The sequence below is a fragment of the Petromyzon marinus genome, chromosome 48, assembly GCF_048934315.1.
Source record: "Petromyzon marinus isolate PM22_M1 ecotype Great Lakes invasive population chromosome 48, UKy_Petmar_22M1.pri1.0, whole genome shotgun sequence".
NCBI lineage: Eukaryota > Metazoa > Chordata > Hyperoartia > Petromyzontiformes > Petromyzontidae > Petromyzon > Petromyzon marinus.
Window position 1 is genome coordinate 9,492,715 of NC_133714.1, and position 17,344 is coordinate 9,510,058.

At 58.9% G+C, this 17,344-nt stretch overlaps 1 protein-coding gene across 1 annotated transcript in view; it reads left to right on the forward strand.

Moving 5' to 3' along the window:
* Positions 1-6,719, forward strand: part of NTN4 (netrin 4) — a 29,786-nt gene extending 23,067 nt beyond the window's left edge. The window contains exons 5-10 of the mRNA XM_076074520.1: positions 72-260; positions 1,860-2,067; positions 3,457-3,593; positions 3,887-3,955; positions 4,326-4,496; positions 5,510-6,719. Of these exons, the coding sequence (XP_075930635.1) occupies positions 72-260; positions 1,860-2,067; positions 3,457-3,593; positions 3,887-3,955; positions 4,326-4,496; positions 5,510-5,652 (917 nt within the window). The 3' untranslated portion in view covers positions 5,653-6,719. The remainder of the gene's footprint in view (positions 1-71; positions 261-1,859; positions 2,068-3,456; positions 3,594-3,886; positions 3,956-4,325; positions 4,497-5,509) is intronic.
* Positions 6,720-17,344: the final 10,625 nt, after the last annotated feature.

Sequence of the window (17,344 nt, forward strand, 5' to 3'; positions counted from 1 at the left end):
CCTCCCTCCCTCCCTCCCTCCCTCCCTCCCTCCCTCCCCCCCCATCTCCCCTCCCCCCCCCGTCCCCGCAGAGTGCCACTGTAACGGCCATGCGGACAGCTGCCACCTGGACCGCACGCTGTGGGAGGCATCTGGGAACCGCAGCGGCGGCGTGTGCGACGGCTGTCGCCACCACACCGAGGGGCGGCACTGCCACCGCTGCAAGCCGGGTTTCTACCGGCACCCGGCGGAGAGCGGCACCTCCCCGCGCACGTGCCGAGGCACGGCACGCCGTCACCGCCGTCACCGCCGTCACCGCCGTCACCGCCATCACCGCCGTCACCGCCGTCACCGCCGTCACCTCTGCGCAATCACCTTCGTCGGTCTCTCTTCTTCGCGTGGACGCTGACGGCCTCGAGGCCGGGCGGCGGACTTCTCCCGCTCCTTCCTCTTTCTGTCTTCTTATTTCTCGCACCTTGAGTGGACCGCGCGCCCGTCCGGGGTGTCAGCCGACGCGTTGTCCACGGGCGAGGCGATCGCTCCACGCAGGCCTCCGCTGCTCTCTGCCAACTCCGGCTGCTCCTCCCATCCTTCCGCCTCCGTTTGGGTTCGGGTTTGGGTCAGGCCTCCTCCTCCTCCTGCGTGGACGGCCACATCCCCTGCGCTAACGCCCCCTCGTTGGTTGAGCAATCGCCCGAATCGCGCCGCTGATTTCACCATTTCAGTTTGAGTTTTTTTTTCTTCGCAACGTAATCGAAGGGCTTGACAAAGTCGGTTTTGTTAGCAAGACGAGATGTTCCATCCTCGAGGGATTTTCCAGGTAAAATATAAAAACACAATGTGGAATTATAGGGTTTTTCCCCTTTTTTCTGGCAACAAAACTGAAACCTTTTTTACAAGGATTCATGTCTGGATTAACCACAATACCTGCAGTCAAAATGCAAACAAAAAAACATACTGTGATACTATATGCATTGTCCTTGAAACTGATTGGTCCACACCAAGTCAAAGCTCAAAAGAAAGCCGTGGTGTGGACCAATCAGTTTTAAGGACAATGCATATATTATCATAGTATGTTTTTTGTTTGCATTTTGACTGCAGGTATTGTGGTTAATGCAGACATGAATCCTTGTAAAAAGGTTTCAGTTTTGTTGCCAGAAAAAAGGGGAAAAACCCTATTATTACATTTTGGTACTGGCAAAGGAGGTCTAATGATGTACCATGTGGAATAGTTTTTTTTTAAATGTTTTCAACAACGTGGTTTTGTTGCTTACTCTCGTTGAGGTTTAAGAAAAGCTTCTGGAGACGGTCCTGGCCCACGGTAGCAGGACAACATTGTTTGAGTTGTTGACGTCCTGTTCTGGACTTGCTACGCCATACAACAGGGCCACCAGTTGGGAACGTTGTAGGCCTCCAGTCTCTTCACGCGATCGTCGTCATCATCATCGTCATCACTATCGTCATCATCACCGTCGCCAAGTCAAGGTTTCTCCATCCTGATATGAGCCTTTCATGCTGCTCACCTCCACTGACGGGTCCTAAACACGTGTTGGAAATTCCACACTCGTGGCGGTTGTGGCGGTTGTGGCGATGGTGGCGGTGATGGCCGTGGTTGCGATGTTGGTAGGTGATTGTTGTGGTGATGGTGGTGTTGGCGGTGGCGGTAATGTTTGTGATCGCGGTGGTGACGTCGGTGGTTGTGGGAGAGCCATGGTGGCGGGGGCTGTGAGAGCCGTTCTCGCGGGCCGAGCGTTGACTGATGTCACGTCACGCGGCGGCATCGTCCGTGGCGACGTCCCGACCGTGACCCCGTGCGACTGAAGCGTCGTGAGCAGCCGGGATAAAGGGTTCCCTCCTCCCCCCCCCTCCTCCACCCGCAGCCTGCGACTGCCACCCGTTGGGCGCGCTCACGAACCAGCGGCAGGCGAGCTGCGACCCCGGCACGGGATACTGCTTCTGCAAGCCCGGCGTGGGGGGGCGGCACTGCGACCGGTGCATGATGGGATACTGGGGCTTCGGCGAGGGCGGCTGCATCCCGTGCCACTGTGCGGGCTCCTGCGATCCACACACGGGCACCTGCACCGAGGGGTGATGCACGCTCACTCGCGCTCCCTTACACACTCGCCTAAGCTCGCCCGCGCTCGCCCGCGCACGGTCACCATCGCTCGCTCACACTCAGCCCGCGCTCGCACACTCACGGTCACCATCGCTCGCTCACACTCAGCCCACGCTCGCACACTCACGGTCACTATCGCTCGCTCACACTCAGCCCACGCTCGCACACTCACGGTCACTATCGCTCGCTCACACTCAGCCCACGCTCGCACACTCACGGTCACTATCGCTCGCTCACGCTCAGCCCACGCTCGCACACTCACGGTCACCATCGCTCGCCCACGCTCAGCCCGCGCTCGCACACTCACGGTCACTATCGCTCGCTCACACTCAGCCCACGCTCGCACACTCACGGTCACTATCGCTCGCTCACACTCAGCCCACGCTCGCACACTCACGGTCACTATCGCTCGCTCACACTCAGCCCACGCTCGCACACTCACGGTCACTATCGCTCGCTCACGCTCAGCCCACGCTCGCACACTCACGGTCACTATCGCTCGCTCACACTCAGCCCGCGCTCGCACACTCATGGTCACCATCGCTCGCCCACGCTCAGCCCGCGCTCGCACACTCACGGTCACTATCGCTCGCTCACGCTCAGCCCACGCTCGCACACTCACGGTCACCATCGCTCGCTCACACTCAGCCCACGCTCGCACACTCACGGTCACTATCGCTCGCCCACGCTCAACTGCGGGACAACTGTCCCAATCTCACCGACCGCCGGATGCGTGTACTGTGCGGCGGCTTGGTTTATGAATCGGAACGACGGGTAGAGGCGGAGCGTGGGGGGGTCGCGCGCGGCCAGAAGCCAGCGGTGAGGAAGCTCCTCGGTCCCGCACAGGAAAGTCAGCGCCAGTTCCTGCTCAAACGAGCGGCGGGCGTCACTCGGTTCCACGAGCAACCCTGAAGCCAAAGGCGGAACGTCCACATTCGGTGCCCTGCGCCTGTTGCGGAAGGCAGAGTTTTTTTTTTTTCAAGTTTATTTATTTTGGTATAGCCCTGGTGAGCCATTCGGCTCTTGAATCGGGGGCAACCGCAACAAACAAAAAAAACAAAAAGACGAGCAAGAAAAACATCTTAAAGTGACTTTGTGTTGACTGTGCAAACAGAAAATCCATGAAAAAAACAGCAAAATATTCCTGAAAAAAAGCACCATACACCAACGCTGTGTGACAAAAAAACCCCAGTGGGATGCAAGTCAAAAAACAACAACAACAACCGCGGGGGGGGGAGGGGAGGGGGTGAGTTCTCGGCCCATTGGGAGACGACGCAGGCACCACTTTGACGTCACCCCCCAATCCCCCCCGCCCCGCCCCGCCCACTCCCCCCCCCCCCCCCCCACTCTGCCGCCCGCAGGTTCGACGCAGAGCCCCGCCACGAGGTGCCCGTTGGCGGGCGCATCCCCGACCTCGTCCCCTACTCGCCCAATCGGCACGCGGCCAAGGCAGGCTGGGAGGACGAGCAGCAGGGCTTCTCGGCCGCACGAGATCCGGGTGAGCGACCGGAGGGCGGCGGCGGCGGCGGCGCCGCTGCAAACGCTTCCCGCGGCAGGAAGGGCCTGGCTCCGATTTGCCGTCCCGGGCGCCTTCCCGTGGGCGAACCCCAGGCGGCACGTGCCGGGAGCCGCTGTGCGTCGGGCTGCGTGAGGCCGTATCGAGCCCGGCGCACGGGGAGGGATTTGAAATCTCCGATTGGTGGCGTTGGGACGTGGTGCGTTTGCAGGGAGCGTGAGAGTAAATGGTCGTGCCCGCGGTGCGAGTGATCTCCCTGTCCCCCTGTCGCGCAGGGAAGTGCCTGTGTAAAGACAGGACCATAGCGAGCGTGGAGGAGTTCTGTGCGATGAAATACACGTACGGTAAGAGAGCCGTGACAACACTTGGCCGGACAGTCTGTGTGAGCTACACGGGGGACCTTTGTGTGTGTGTGTGTGTGTACGCGCGTGTGGTAGCGTAGCGGATGGCGTGCTGCGCTACGAACCCAGCGACCCGACTTCGATACCCGCTGATGGCCGTCGCCGGTGATGATTATTTGATCCAGTTCTGGGCCTCCCCTAGGTCCACTCGGTCTCAAATGAGTACCCGGTGCGGTGTCAAAACATCGCCGGGCGTGTTCTTGGCCTCCCACCCCCTCGTGCGCCGTGGCGGCCTTCACAGGTGCCACTCGCTAACGGCTCTTGCCCCAACAGTCTTACCGAGGCTACACGTGTGTTCTCCGTCTCCGCGCAGTGCTGAAGGCGCGCGTGCTCTCGGCGCACGACCGCGGCTCGCACGCCGAGGTGAACGTGAAGGTGGACAAGGTGCTGCGGGGCGCCCGCCGGCGCGGCGACTCCCCGGGCGGCACGCTGTACCCCGAGTCGTGGACCCACCGCGGGTGCACGTGTCCCGTGCTCAACCCGGGTGAGTCCCTCGCCCCCGCCCCGTCTCGCCGTCACGTGTTCCGCCGCCGCTGGCTTCGACGCACAGCGACGCGGACCCTCCGCGGCCCGCGTCGCGAAGCCGCCGCTCGCGCTCCCGGCAGGCCGTGGGCGAGGCGTCGCTCTCCCCCGCCCTCGCCGACGCTCGCGAACGCGCGGCAACGTCCCGACGGGAGCCCGGCCGAGGTGGGGGGGGGGGAGGGAGCGGTCCGGCGACTTGGCACCGCGGCAGCGAGGAGGAATGGGAGCGGGTGGCGGCGGTGCGCGCGGATTAAACATTAATCCGTTCGAAAGCCCGTGAATTCCTCGCCGAGGACGCGGCACAAACGGGCCGAGTGTTGACGCGACTCGCCTGGAGCCCGCCGGTCGGTGGCGGCGGCGGCGGCGGCGGCGGCGGCGGCGGCGGGGGGGAATCTGCCGCTCCGTGGCGGACTGCGCCAAGTTCTGGCACGGCCGTGAAAGTTTCCCGCAACTCTTGAGCACCTCTTGTCCGAGAGGCGCGGAGAGGGGGGGCGGAGGAGAAGGCGGGGAACGGGGGGGGGGGGGGGATGGCCGTTGAGTCGAACTCGGTGCGGCTCGCCGGCGCGTGCAGCGCTTAGTCTCGCGCGGAACCGTGGTGACGTTCCTCTCCAGCGAGCCATCCCTCGCGAGTCATCGTGGAGTCGCGGGCTCTCCCAAGGGGCGACGCACTTCACCGGCGAGCGTCGCTCGCCCTCGCCTCGTTTGAAATCTCCCCGCGTCCGCTCCGTCCGAACGGCCGAACGTTTCGGCTCGTTCTCAATAAGGCGTGAGTTACGGCACGCAGGGCGATGCTCCTTTGCACGGCCGAGCAGAGGGGGAGCGAGTCTGCCCGTAAAGAGTCCGGCACTCAGTCCGCGATCGAAACCTCGTGGTCGTCTCGCCGCACGCCTCGCTCCGCCGCCGACGCCGGCACCACGCGGCGCTCTCTCGCGTCTCACTCCCTCCCTCCCTCCCTCTCTGTCCGTTTCGATACAGGCACGGACTATTTAATCGCCGGTCAGGAGGACTTGAAAACCAAGCGGCTGGTCGTCGACCTCAACAGCTACGTCAAGCCGTGGAAGAGCAGCGTGGCCAAGGAGGTGATGGCCTTCCTGAGGGCCGGCTGCCCCAAGGCCTAAGGGCGACCGTGCCGCTCTTGCGGAGGGATTCGCCGTCGACGCCCCGGACGGAATCCTCCCCTTGAAACGTTCCCGAGACCGCGCGTGCGTGCGGCCCGCTGGTTCCGCTCGGCACCGAGGCAACACGCGGTGCCGGGCGGACGCGGGGGTGGGGAGCGCCGAGCCACGGCCGCCGCGGGGGAGTTGCGAGCTCCTGGTGGCGTGAGCCGCTCGTTGGCGGCTCGCTCGGGGCTCGTTAGCGGCTCGCCGGCGTTGGTGCTGCTGGGGGGGGGTGGGGAGCCTGTGGCGTCCCCGCGTGCGCTCGCCGCCACCACCGCCACCGCCGCCGCCTCTCGGCCTCAACTCCAGAGCGCGAAAAGACGGTGGAGAAATCCGCCCGCTTCCCCCCCAACCGCCACGGGAACGTGGAATTACCACCACGGCTGGGTCGGAGCCGCCGATGGAGAACCAGCGCGGTCCTGCGAGACATTTGACCTTGACTTCTCGGCCGCCGCAGCCTCGCTGGACGTCCACGAGAGGCCCCTCCACGGAGGCCCGGGGGTGGGGGGGGGTCACCGCTTGGGACGCCGGGCAGCGGCTGGTCGGGGAGACGGCGAGAAATCACCAGCCCCGGGGCCTCTCGCTCGGGGTGTGAATTTCACCAGAACTATTGGGGCGTCGGTGGAATCTCCCGGGCGATGACGTGTTGGCGAGGATCGCCGGAGGAAGCTCGTGTCTGCGATGAGTTGGAGGAGGAGCAGCCCTTGCCGTGGTGGGAGCGCTGGAACGGTTTCTCAGAGCACTTTGCCCCACTGTGCCGGTCTCATGAAGGCCACGGGGAGCGGTCGATGCTCGTGAACACGAAGGAAGCGTCGCAGCGTGTCGAGAGACACGGGGAGGTGGAGTAGAGACACGGGGGGTGGAGGAGAGAGACACGGGGAGATGGAGTAGAGACACAGGGGGTGGAGTAGAGAGACACTGGGAGGTGGAGTAGAGACACGGGGAGGTGGAGTAGAGACACGGGGAGTGGAGTAGAGAGACACTGGGAGGTGGAGGAGAGAGACACGGGGAGGTGGAGGAGAGACACGGGGGGGTCTAGAGACACGGGGGGGTCGAGTTTTAGAGACATGGGGGGGTCGAGTAGAGAGATACGGGGGGGTGGAGTTGAGAGACACGGGGGGGGGGTGGAGGAGAGAGACATGGGGAGGTGGAGTGGAGAGACATGGGGGGTGGAGGAGAGAGACACGGGGAGGTGGAGGAGAGAGACACGGGGAGGTGGAGTGGAGTAGAGAGACACGGGGGAGTGAAACGGAGAGACACGGGGGGGGGGGGGGGGGGGTGGAGGAGAGGGACACCCCGAGGCACCTCGAGGACGGCACCCCAGGGCCTTCCACCTGCAGGTCCCCTCCCTTGGGGCCACCACTCTCAGCCCTAGCCGGCTACTTGACCTGCGGCTCTCGTTCATCCGGCTCACGGCCAGTGGCCCGGACGGATCACTCCCTCGCCTAAGAGCCCTCTGATGGGGTGGATTCGGATCGATGCCGGTTGATGCGATGTCTCTCCCGTACTCGTCTAACACCGACTGCAACCTTTCACCGATCTCGGCGTCCTCACCTCCCACGCCCATCCCACCACCACCACCACCAACTTCCCCTCTCGCCCCACCACTTCCTGTCACTCGCCCTGTCGCTCGCCCCCTCTACCCCCCCTCCGCCCCCCCCCAGACCCCCAGCCCCCCCGCTGGGGTCTTGGTGGGGCCGGGGTTGCCAGGCTTCTCCCTCGCCACCGGCTCACGGGAGGGGTGGTGGGGGGGGGGGGGGGCGTGGTGGTGTGGCCCAGTCAGGGACGCGGCACCAAAGAGACACGAGGAGGAGGGGGAGAGACACGGGGAGGAGGAGAGAGACACGGGGAAGAGACACGGGGAGGAGGAGAGAGACACGGGGAGGAGGAGACACGAGGAAGAGACACGGGGAGGAGGAGAGAGACACGAGGAGGAGGGGGAGAGACACGGGGAGGAGGAGAGAGACACGGGGAGGAGGAGAGAGACACGGGGAGGAGGAGAGAGACACGGGGAGGAGGAGAGAGACACGGGGAGGAGGAGAGAGACACGGGGAGGAGGAGAGAGACACGGGGAGGAGGAAAGAGACACGGAAAGGAGAGACACGGATGCAGCGGCACACCCAGAGGTGGCACCCAGGACATTCTCCCTCATCAGTGGAGATGGGTGCCGCGTGCGTGCCCGCGTGCGTGCGTGCCCGCGTGCGTGCGTGCCCGCGTGCGTGCGTGCCCGCGTGCGTGCGTGCCCGCGTGCGTGCGTGCCCGCGTGCGTGCGTGCCCGCGTGCGTGCGTGCCCGCGTGCGTGCGTGCCCGCGTGCGTGCGTGTGCATGCCCGCGTGTTTCGCTGGGAGACGGCGGTTCCACCGAGCTGTGAGCCTGGCCCGGGACGAGTTTGAAACGGCTCTTCCCTGCGTGGCACACTGGGGAACAAACGGGTTGGTTTTTAAACATCAAGGAAATTTGTTTTTCACTTGATAACAAAAAAAAAAGTATTTTGCCTGCAGGTGTCATTTAAATGTACCCGGGCCGCTGGACTGCCGTGATTTGTGTAATTCAGTGGAACGGCGACGAGCATCGGTTTCTGTTCGGCACGCTCCCTAAAAGCGCAGTCACCCATGCGATTGTGTATGCAACAATCATCAGTTACGTTTGAACGAATCCATCCGCTAAATATGGACAAGTTAAAATGCATTAATCCCAGGGATGCCTCATGTGTGCCCTTTTACGTCACGTTATTATTTGTTGTGTCGATGTTCAATGGGAGGGCTGCATTTCTCTTGTTACGGCTCTCTAAGAATTCTGAACCCTGTGCGCATGGCTACAGAAAGGTCCCCCCGAGTTGCTAAGGCCATTCACCTGTGGTGTTCGCGAGCACCTATTAAGGGCGACGGTGCACAAGTGAGTGACGTTACCGCTGCCACGCCAAGTCGCCTCTTTGTATCCTGTACCCTGAGGTTACCACCACCACATCAGGTGCTCATTCCATGCTAAGTCGACCTCGAGGAAGCTCGCTCCAGATTCAGAAACCAACTACCACCGAGTTGGGGTTCACTGCTGGTTTTACAGGATGTAGTGAAGTGTGCTAACCGCACTGCCGCCGCTCTTTATGTACAAAAAACAAATAACCCCCACACAGCCTTACAGACTGTTGGGGTAAGTGCTGTTAGCAAGCTCCTATTAGGGCTGATGTGGCAAGTAAGTGGGTGATGTGAGCAACAGCATTCACGGGGGGGTGGGGGGCGAGGAGTTATTCCCGAGTGCTATAATCGTCACACGCAGAACGAAGTATCAATTATTAAGGCTGAGTCGACCTAGGAGTGGCCCAGGAGAGTTCATGTACGGCTCGATAGTGAAGATGTGCGTCACGATTGGGAGTGGAACGCAGGTGGCTGGGACTGGAGTTTGGTGTGTGGGCCACTCCGATGCCTCTCCCCGTGCGGCGAATGGTTTCTGAGCTGCTCCTGTGGGGCCTCTCCACCCTCCTTCACGAACCCGAACTGACAAGCGTGGTGTGAAGAAAGGTCAAATGACCCCCCCCCCCCACGTGACTGTCACAGCGTGGGGGTTGGGAGAATGACGGCGTGTCTCGCTGTGTGGATGGGGGGGGGGGCACTCACAGTGCTGCGGTTCGATTGAAACGTTCCGAAATGCGCGTCTCTGCGTTCACAGCCGGAAGAACATCGCTCCTCTTGTCACAGCCTAATTTAACACATTCGAAGTGCACTTAATTTATAGACAAGCAATTTACAAGTCCACACGAAACAGTATTTAATGCTGTTAGGTTATTTAATTGCACGTTAAAAAAAAGTAATTTGCTTAGCCGTCGGGAGGGCCGGAGATAATATTTAAAATGGAGTTTTCAAATACGTTTTGTACATTTGTACGCGCGTCATATTCACACTTGTTTCTCTATAAAGGAACCCCATTCTCCCTCTCTCCGTGACCGAGGCATCTTTTCCTGACCCGCGGCTGGTGGGAGCTGCTGAGTGTACCCTGCGTGCATGTCGCGTGTCCGCTAAACGTTGCGTCCATTGTCACCGTTTGCGAAGTGGGACGCTCTTGGGGGTTGTACGGACGCACATTGAACTTATTTCGCACCGTACGTAGCCAACCGTGCTAAACGCAGGTGCGGGGTGAGGACAAACTAAACCCAACAAAAGCAGTTCTACTGTAAATTCGTTTTCAATATTAGATTTAAAGTGCATAGCTCCAGTGGCTTCCTAATACAAGTGTTGTGTCGTCTGCGCGTGTGGGTGGTGTGTGTCGCGCACACAGTCTGCCGGAGACGAGTGGTCGCAGGAGGCACCCCTCTGCCCTTTTATTGTTGTTGCCGAGCTCACGCCACCACTCGGGTTCCCCTCTCTCCCCCACACATGACCCCGCTGCCACACGTTGCACGGACGGCGTCGACCGGGACGGCCAACTACTGTCCAGCCGCGCAGTGATCGGGCGAAGGCAGCGGCGACAAGACGAGTCCAATCCACGGGAACGGCAGCCCGAGCTCCCCGCTTTCCGCTGCTTTTATTCCCCTCGGCGCGGCTTGGCTCCGCCCTAGCCGCGCCTCCCTTCTCGAACCGTCTGGAAGGTTCCAGGGGCTTCCACACGAGGTCTATCGTGAGCCTTGCCACAGTTCCTCCGCTCTGCTGGCACACCCCCCCGCGTATATGCCGAGTGGCGTGTGCACTAAGTGCCCACTTGCAGTTGCTGCTGTCCAACAGTCGGCGCCATGTCACTACACAAGCATGGAACAACTTTTTTTTATTTTGCTGCTCTAAGAAATGGTGGTCGTCGTCGTGGTGGTGGCCTCGACAAAAAAGAGGCGTGGCCTAAAGAATAATGGGCGGGGCCTAAAAAGGAAAGGGTGCTGAGAAAAGGAGCGGGGCCTATGGGGTAAGGGGGTGTGGCATAATGAGGAAGGAGGTGGGGGTCTATAGAGGAAGGGTCGGGGCCTACAGAGATTGAACTTCGCTGTTGATTCATGCTAATGGCAGACTGGACAAATGCGTGTAGCATGCAGCGACAGAAGCATAGCTTTGGGGCCGTCCATAAATGACGTCACGTACCTAGGGGGAGGGGGGGGCGGTCAGACGTTTGTGACGCTGTGTAACGAGGGGGCGGGGGGGGTCAAAAATCAGCCAAATCGTGTGACATCATTTATGGACGGCCCCTTTAGTGGCTGCGATGATGCCACAAACCAACTAGTGACATATAAATGCAGAAGTATAGTTTCAAGGTTCAAGTTTAACCAGGTGAGATCTCAAGGGAACAGAGTCAAGTCCTATTCTCAGGAGTTGCCTGATTTAGCAAAATGACAAATTCAACAACAGAAACAACATTTGACAATTATGCAAATAGAAATCGAGGCAAAAGTACCAAGTATAAATGAGATAAGCTGCCGTCCAGGACTCATGCGACTGAACAACTGATATTCTTGGTTCTTTCGGTAAAGTCACGTAGAAGGGAAGCAATAAAATAAAAATATAAAACAATATATTTGTATTATTTTATTGTTCCCTTCTACGTGACTTTACCAAAAGGACCAAGAATATGAATCCCTGCAGTCACGAAAGCTTTAAATCAAAAATTGAACAACTGATGTGAAATATAAAGTAAACGGTGTAAGAATTTGCATTTTGGCCTTTGCCAGGCCTTGTGGGAATATTCGGAGAGAGAGAAAACCCCACAGCCAGACGCTGGCTTCAAACGCTGAAGAGAGCAGTCGAGAGGTTGGGGTTGATGTGGGCCCTGCAGTGCCTTGAGATGTTGGGAGCCGTGTCGCCCCGGTGCTCCGATCTCTCTGCTTCCCCACAATCAAATTCATTTCAATATAACACTCCTAGCTTCTCTCTCCATAATCTCTCTCCCTAATCTCCCCCATGAACACAACTGACGTGCTTGCGTGCGGGGATGGAATTCCTTTCCAGCTCTGACCCCGCCTGCTTGCCCTTGGCCAACATCTATAACGTCTTGTTGTTGTAACAGCTCTCTCGCTGTGTTCTTCCTGGTTCAGCAGTTCCACTGCTGGATTATTTTTCCGCCTGAGGACGACCGCTTGTGTTGCGATTGAAACGTCGCGATATAATAGTTTTTGTTAAAATTTTCTACCTACGTAACTTTACCGAAAGAACCAAAGAGTATGGATTCTCGAGTTCACCTCTTCATCTCATCGTTGCTGTGCCGACGCGCCTTCCTTCCTTGCCACCGGTGTGCATATATCCCGTCGCGTTTCCCAGTCGTGTCCTTCCTGCAGTCAAAATAATTCCGTAATTACTGCCACGAGCCACGGTCGCATTCTGTTGCTCCGTGTTGGTTTAAGCTGCCGAGCCCAGAAAAGTCTAATGCAGTAAACACGAGTCGCCGTGTTTTTTTTTTCGCGATACGGCAGCAATAATAATTATTGCTCCAGGTGATGGCGGGCCCTTTGCTCAGGTTCGCTTGCTCACAAGCGAGTGCCTTGGTTGTCGCGGGGTTAATATTTATCCAATATTAAGATCCCACAACATTGAACCCCCTCCGCATACTAAAAATTCTTGCAATAATTAAATACCATATTTAAATGGAATGCACCGAAAGCCGGGCACATTCCTGAATTAATGGTAACCTAGTCAAAACATAAACAAGCCCTGCATTCTGCACAGCCACGGACTTCACTGGGTGAAACAGCGTTAGCAGGTTGCCTGGTGCTGCCACTTTTTTCTAATGTCCTTCCCGTGTGGTTTCCTGTCGCCTGCGATGTTTCACGTGGCACAAAATAATGAAACGGACTCAACCACGATCACACGCAGCAGCAGCAGTCATCGCCCCGATGGTAGACTTATACCCGCGTTTTCTGTAACCTTGCAGCCACAGGGGCAGCCGCCACTGGTGGCGCGCCCTTGCAGATGTGTTGAGATGGGGGCGCGAAGCGCTCTGAGATGCCCTGCCACATAAAGGGCGCTCGATCAAACCCAATTCTCAGTGGCATCGTTACTCGTGTCGGAGGTCTTCCAGATAGCAGAGGACTGCGAGCCTCAGGTGGCTCACAGGGAAGGTCGACTGAAGCCTGCGATAGAAGAACCACCACCTGCGCATGAACTAACCCAGACAGTCCGTGTCGATGACATCTGCGTCGATTCCTACCGAGGTGCGGTGCCGTCATTGTGTTGACATTTCATTGCAATGGGCAGCAGCAGCAGCAGCTCTGATGGCAGACCGAGGCCGGCTGAGAACTCGACGTCTGGGGTTTTGGTCTCCAGCGGAAAAGGCACAAAGTCCACTCGAGTGTTACGGAAAACGAGAGTGGAGGCGGCGCAGTGGAGACACGTAGCTCGCACTGGCAGCCCCGGAAAGCTCCGGTAGTGAATTAAAACCGTGCCCTCTCTCTCTCTCGTCGGTGGTGGGGGGGAATGTAATCTGAACATCCTCGGGACCTCTCTAAAAAAAAAACTTAACGCGGCAGAGCGCGCCGAGTCGGGCGCATTGTAGCCCGGGGACAAAGTGCTGTTGGGGGGGGGTGGGTCTGGCGAGAGGCGTGCGCTGACCCCGGCCGAGGCTTTGACGATTTGCAACACCCGAGAACAATGACGGCCTTCAGGCTGATTAATTAGCCGCCTCCGTCGGGGGAAGGCGCCCGGCTTCTGGAGGCTCCGGCGGCGGCCGCCACCGTCACCGCCGGAGCTCGTTGCTGCGTTGGGAGGGTGGAGAGGGGCCCTGGGGGGTGGAGGGGGGTGGTGGGGGGCCCTGGGGGGTGGAGGGGGCCCTGGGGGGTGGAGGGGGGTGGTGGGGGGCCCTGGGGGGTGGAGGGGGCCCTGGGGGGTGGAGGGGGGCCCTGGGGGGGGCTGGGGGGCGCCTGGGAGGTGGGGGAGGCGCCTGGTAGGTGGGGGGGGGGGGCTGGGAGTGGGGGGGGGCGCCTGGGGGGTGGGAGGGCTATCCTCCTCGACTGCCACTCGGGTTGCCACCTTTTTTACCCCCCCCACCTCCCCCTCCGCTTGCAGACCTGGCCTGTCCACGGGAGCTCGTATCGATGCCGTGCCGTGTCAACCCGTGGATAAAGTTGTGCGCGGCTGTAACCGGTAACCGCACGAGATCTCTCGGCGCGCCGCTTCAATTCCTGCCGCCGTCCGAACACGCGAGAGACGCCAACTCTGCACGCCGTCCGGGACAAAACCCGGACAGGTGGCAACCGCGGTGGGGCATCTCGGCGCACTTTGAGATGCGCTCCGTCGAGGCGGGCCCGCGTTCCCTTCAAGCGCCGATTGCTTGTCGCGACCCCCCCACCCCGCAGCCTTCCCTCACGTGCCTTGAGCCCCCCCCCCTCCCTCCCCCTCCCCCCCCACGGCCTGGGACCCAACCCTGATTTGAGCGGCGAGGGGGGACATCGAGATTCATCGCCTGCTTTGGCGCGGCGGTGCTCACAGTTGGGATGGCACTCGTTCGTGGCGTCAGGAAGGGCCCCTGCGTTCGAGCCACGACTCTGGCGGCGTCTCTCGTCTGTGTGGAGTGGCTAAGTGTCGCTCGCTCTCTCTCTCTCTCTCGCCGTGCTCGGCGTGGGGGATAACTCCAGGGTTCTCCGGTCGCCTTCCCAGAGCTAAACAAGAACATCAGGTGGGAAGGCTTTTCCCACCTGATGACGGACGCTTGTGTTGCGCCCGAAACGTCGTGATTTAGTTGATTTCATACCCACGTGACTTTACCGAAAGAACCAAAGAGTATGGATTCCTGCAGTCACGAAAGCTTCAAATCAAGAAAGAATATTGGTGTTGGCCAGATGTCCTAGTGCAAGACTCCCACAAAAAAAACGGGGTTGCATTCTGGGGCGAATTATTTATTATTTTTATTCTTATTCTATAAAGATACACTTTCACGTACATTTGTTGTTTAACTTGTCTCAGTCAAACGAGTGTGTGTCGGTGCACTTGTCTTTCGATGCCCGTAGGCAATTGGTGACAATTCCACATTCCCACGGCTGGGCCCAGCTTATCCGAAATATCGCCCTTGCGTTGCCGACTCCAAAGGGGGGAGGGGTTGAGTTGACCCTGGGCTGGCATTGGCCGACCCCTGCTGCAGCCAGTCTCAGGGGGTTCACATCCTGGGGCCCGTCACATCCCCTACCCGGGCGAGCAGCCACGGGGTCGCCAACTCCTGCTGAGTCGACAAGGGCCGGTCAAGTCAATCACCGACTAAATGTACACTTTACTCCAGATGGAACATCCCATTTGCAAGGGTGTTACCTAATATCGGAGTAAACAGATTACCCCCCCCCCCGCCTCCTCCTCCCCCCACAACAACCCCGCCATCAATTATGCAGGAATTTGAAGTCATCTTGTTTGTGTGCTAAATTAAACGTGGAGAGAGCAGGGACTGAAGCGGGGATCCAACACCGGGCTCCCCCCCCACCCCACCCCCACCAGCTCTCTGCCCGTTTCGCACTTCCAGCCACGGTGCGTGCTTAGCGGCCCAGCCCTCTTCCTCCCCCGCGGCCCGCGTGCCCCCAAACCCCACCTCGTTCCCTTTGGGAATTAATTCCGAAACAACGGAGGCTGCGTCGCGCGCTGACCCCGCGTAGCATGGGAAAGGGCCCCGCGGACAATGCGTCGCGTTGCTGCGGCAGCGCCGGGTAAATGAAGCAGAAGGCCGCGCCGGCGAGCCCCGCCGAGCGCCCTGCGACAGCAGCGCCGCCGCCGCCGCCGCTGCTGCTGCTGCCCGTGCCGTGCTCGCTCCGCTGCGCGATGCCCGAGGGACCCCCACTCCAACCCCGCTCCCCCTACCCACTCAGGCGGTTCGGCGTCAATTGCCGCAGCTTGCAGCGGCCCAAAATCTGGAGCGGTGGTTGCCTCGGTTAATTTGTTGGGTGGCTGACTGGGTGGTTAAGTAGGTGTCTGGGTGGATAGATGGCTGGGTGGGTGGATGGCGTCGTGGCTCGGTGGATAACTGACTGGGTGGCTGGGTGGATGGCTAAGTCGGTGATTGGGTAGATTGCTGGAAGGATGGATGAGTGTCTAGGTGGATAGATGGGTGGTAGACTGATTGGATGGATGGGTGGCTGGGTGCATGGGTGACTAACTGGGTGGCTGGGTGGATGGTTAACTGGCTGGTTGGGAAAGTGACGTGTCTGCTGATTTACAGCAATAGCAAGGAAATGTAATGGGATTTTATAGTAGGACCCCGAGTGTAAGTGGATTCGAAACCTGGCCATGCACCTGGAATTGTCACCTTCGTGTCCAAGATGCTCCAGTTAACCCCACTCCCCCCTCATCCTCCCATCTTGAAGTTGTCTTATCTACGCGTGGGGTCCAATCTGGCTGTCACCTCCGCTATTTCACAACGATCATGAAATGTTCCAAACAGATGATAAACAGCCCACATTTGGAACAGGGATCTCACAAACCTGACTGAGATCAATGTTATTTATTCCACAAGTTGATTTGGTTTTTTTGTGCGTAACTTAATTGCCCGAGTAAAATTTTGAACATTTCCCGAGATACCTTTCCATGATTTCCGTGAGCGGGGCATCACCTTGCGTCAAAGTAGAGAGCTGCGCGTTGCTGTACTCTTGAATTGCCTTCAGAAGAACTCCCATGCATTCGAGGCGGCTCACAAAACCCACATTTTACTTCTCAGAGCTTCAATTCTGCAAAATCAGTTGATAAGCCAACTGCAACTTTGATGATGATGATGATGATGCATTTATAAATGTGTCTGTGACCAGGCCGAGGAGGCCCGCAATCCTCTACACCAGACATCGTCGGTGCTGGCTCGGCACCGCCGACGGTATTCGCCACCGTGAGCCACCCGTGCCACCTACGCTTTGCAAGTCGACGAACGCGCGCTCGCTGGTGCTTACTGAATGCACCCATGGGGAAAGTCGCGTACGTGGAAGGTGGCTCTGTGTGTTCGTTCGCGCGCGGCCACAGCTACAGTGCCAGCGGTGTAGGCTGTTTGCCTTGGCCGTCTCGCTCGGGCGTGGAAACGGAAATGAAAATGCCGCTAAGCCCTTCAGATGGGTCGCGACTTCGACGAGAGTACTCAAATGAACCTTGATGGTGGGCGTTGGAGTTTTATTTTAATAAAAAAAACAAAAATTGTAATCCCCACGGAGGCAGGCACCGCGCATTGTCAGGCAAATATTGGCAAACATTCCACGGCACCTGCTTCTGTATTTGCGAGTGCATCTTTAATCGCGTAAAGCGGCTTCCTGGCACAAAAAAACGCGTTCTTGCGATGTGTGTGGGGGGGGTGGGTTCTTCGCTAACGCCATGCGGCCATGTGCGGTGGCAACATCGCGTACGCCCAGCGCTCTGGAGGCGAGCGTTGGTGGGACGGGAGGTGGCCAGGAGAGGGCAGCACTGCACGTGCACCGAATCTGTCCGTGCGGTGCCTTTGAACGACGTCCCCTCAACCGCGTGGCATCTTTCCACTTAAAGCTTTCGTGACTGCAAGGATTCATCTTCTTTGGTTCTTTCGGTAAAGTCACGTAGAATGAGAATAAAATAATAAAATAACACAATAAAATTATCACGACGTTTCGGCCACAACCCAAGCGGCCGTCTTCAGGTGAAAGGTACAGACCTGTCGGGACGACAGAGCTTCAATTATTCTCATTCTACGTGACTACCGAAAGAACCAAAGAAGACGCGTGGCATCTCTCCAGTTTTTTTCTTTCTCCCGGTTTCCTCCC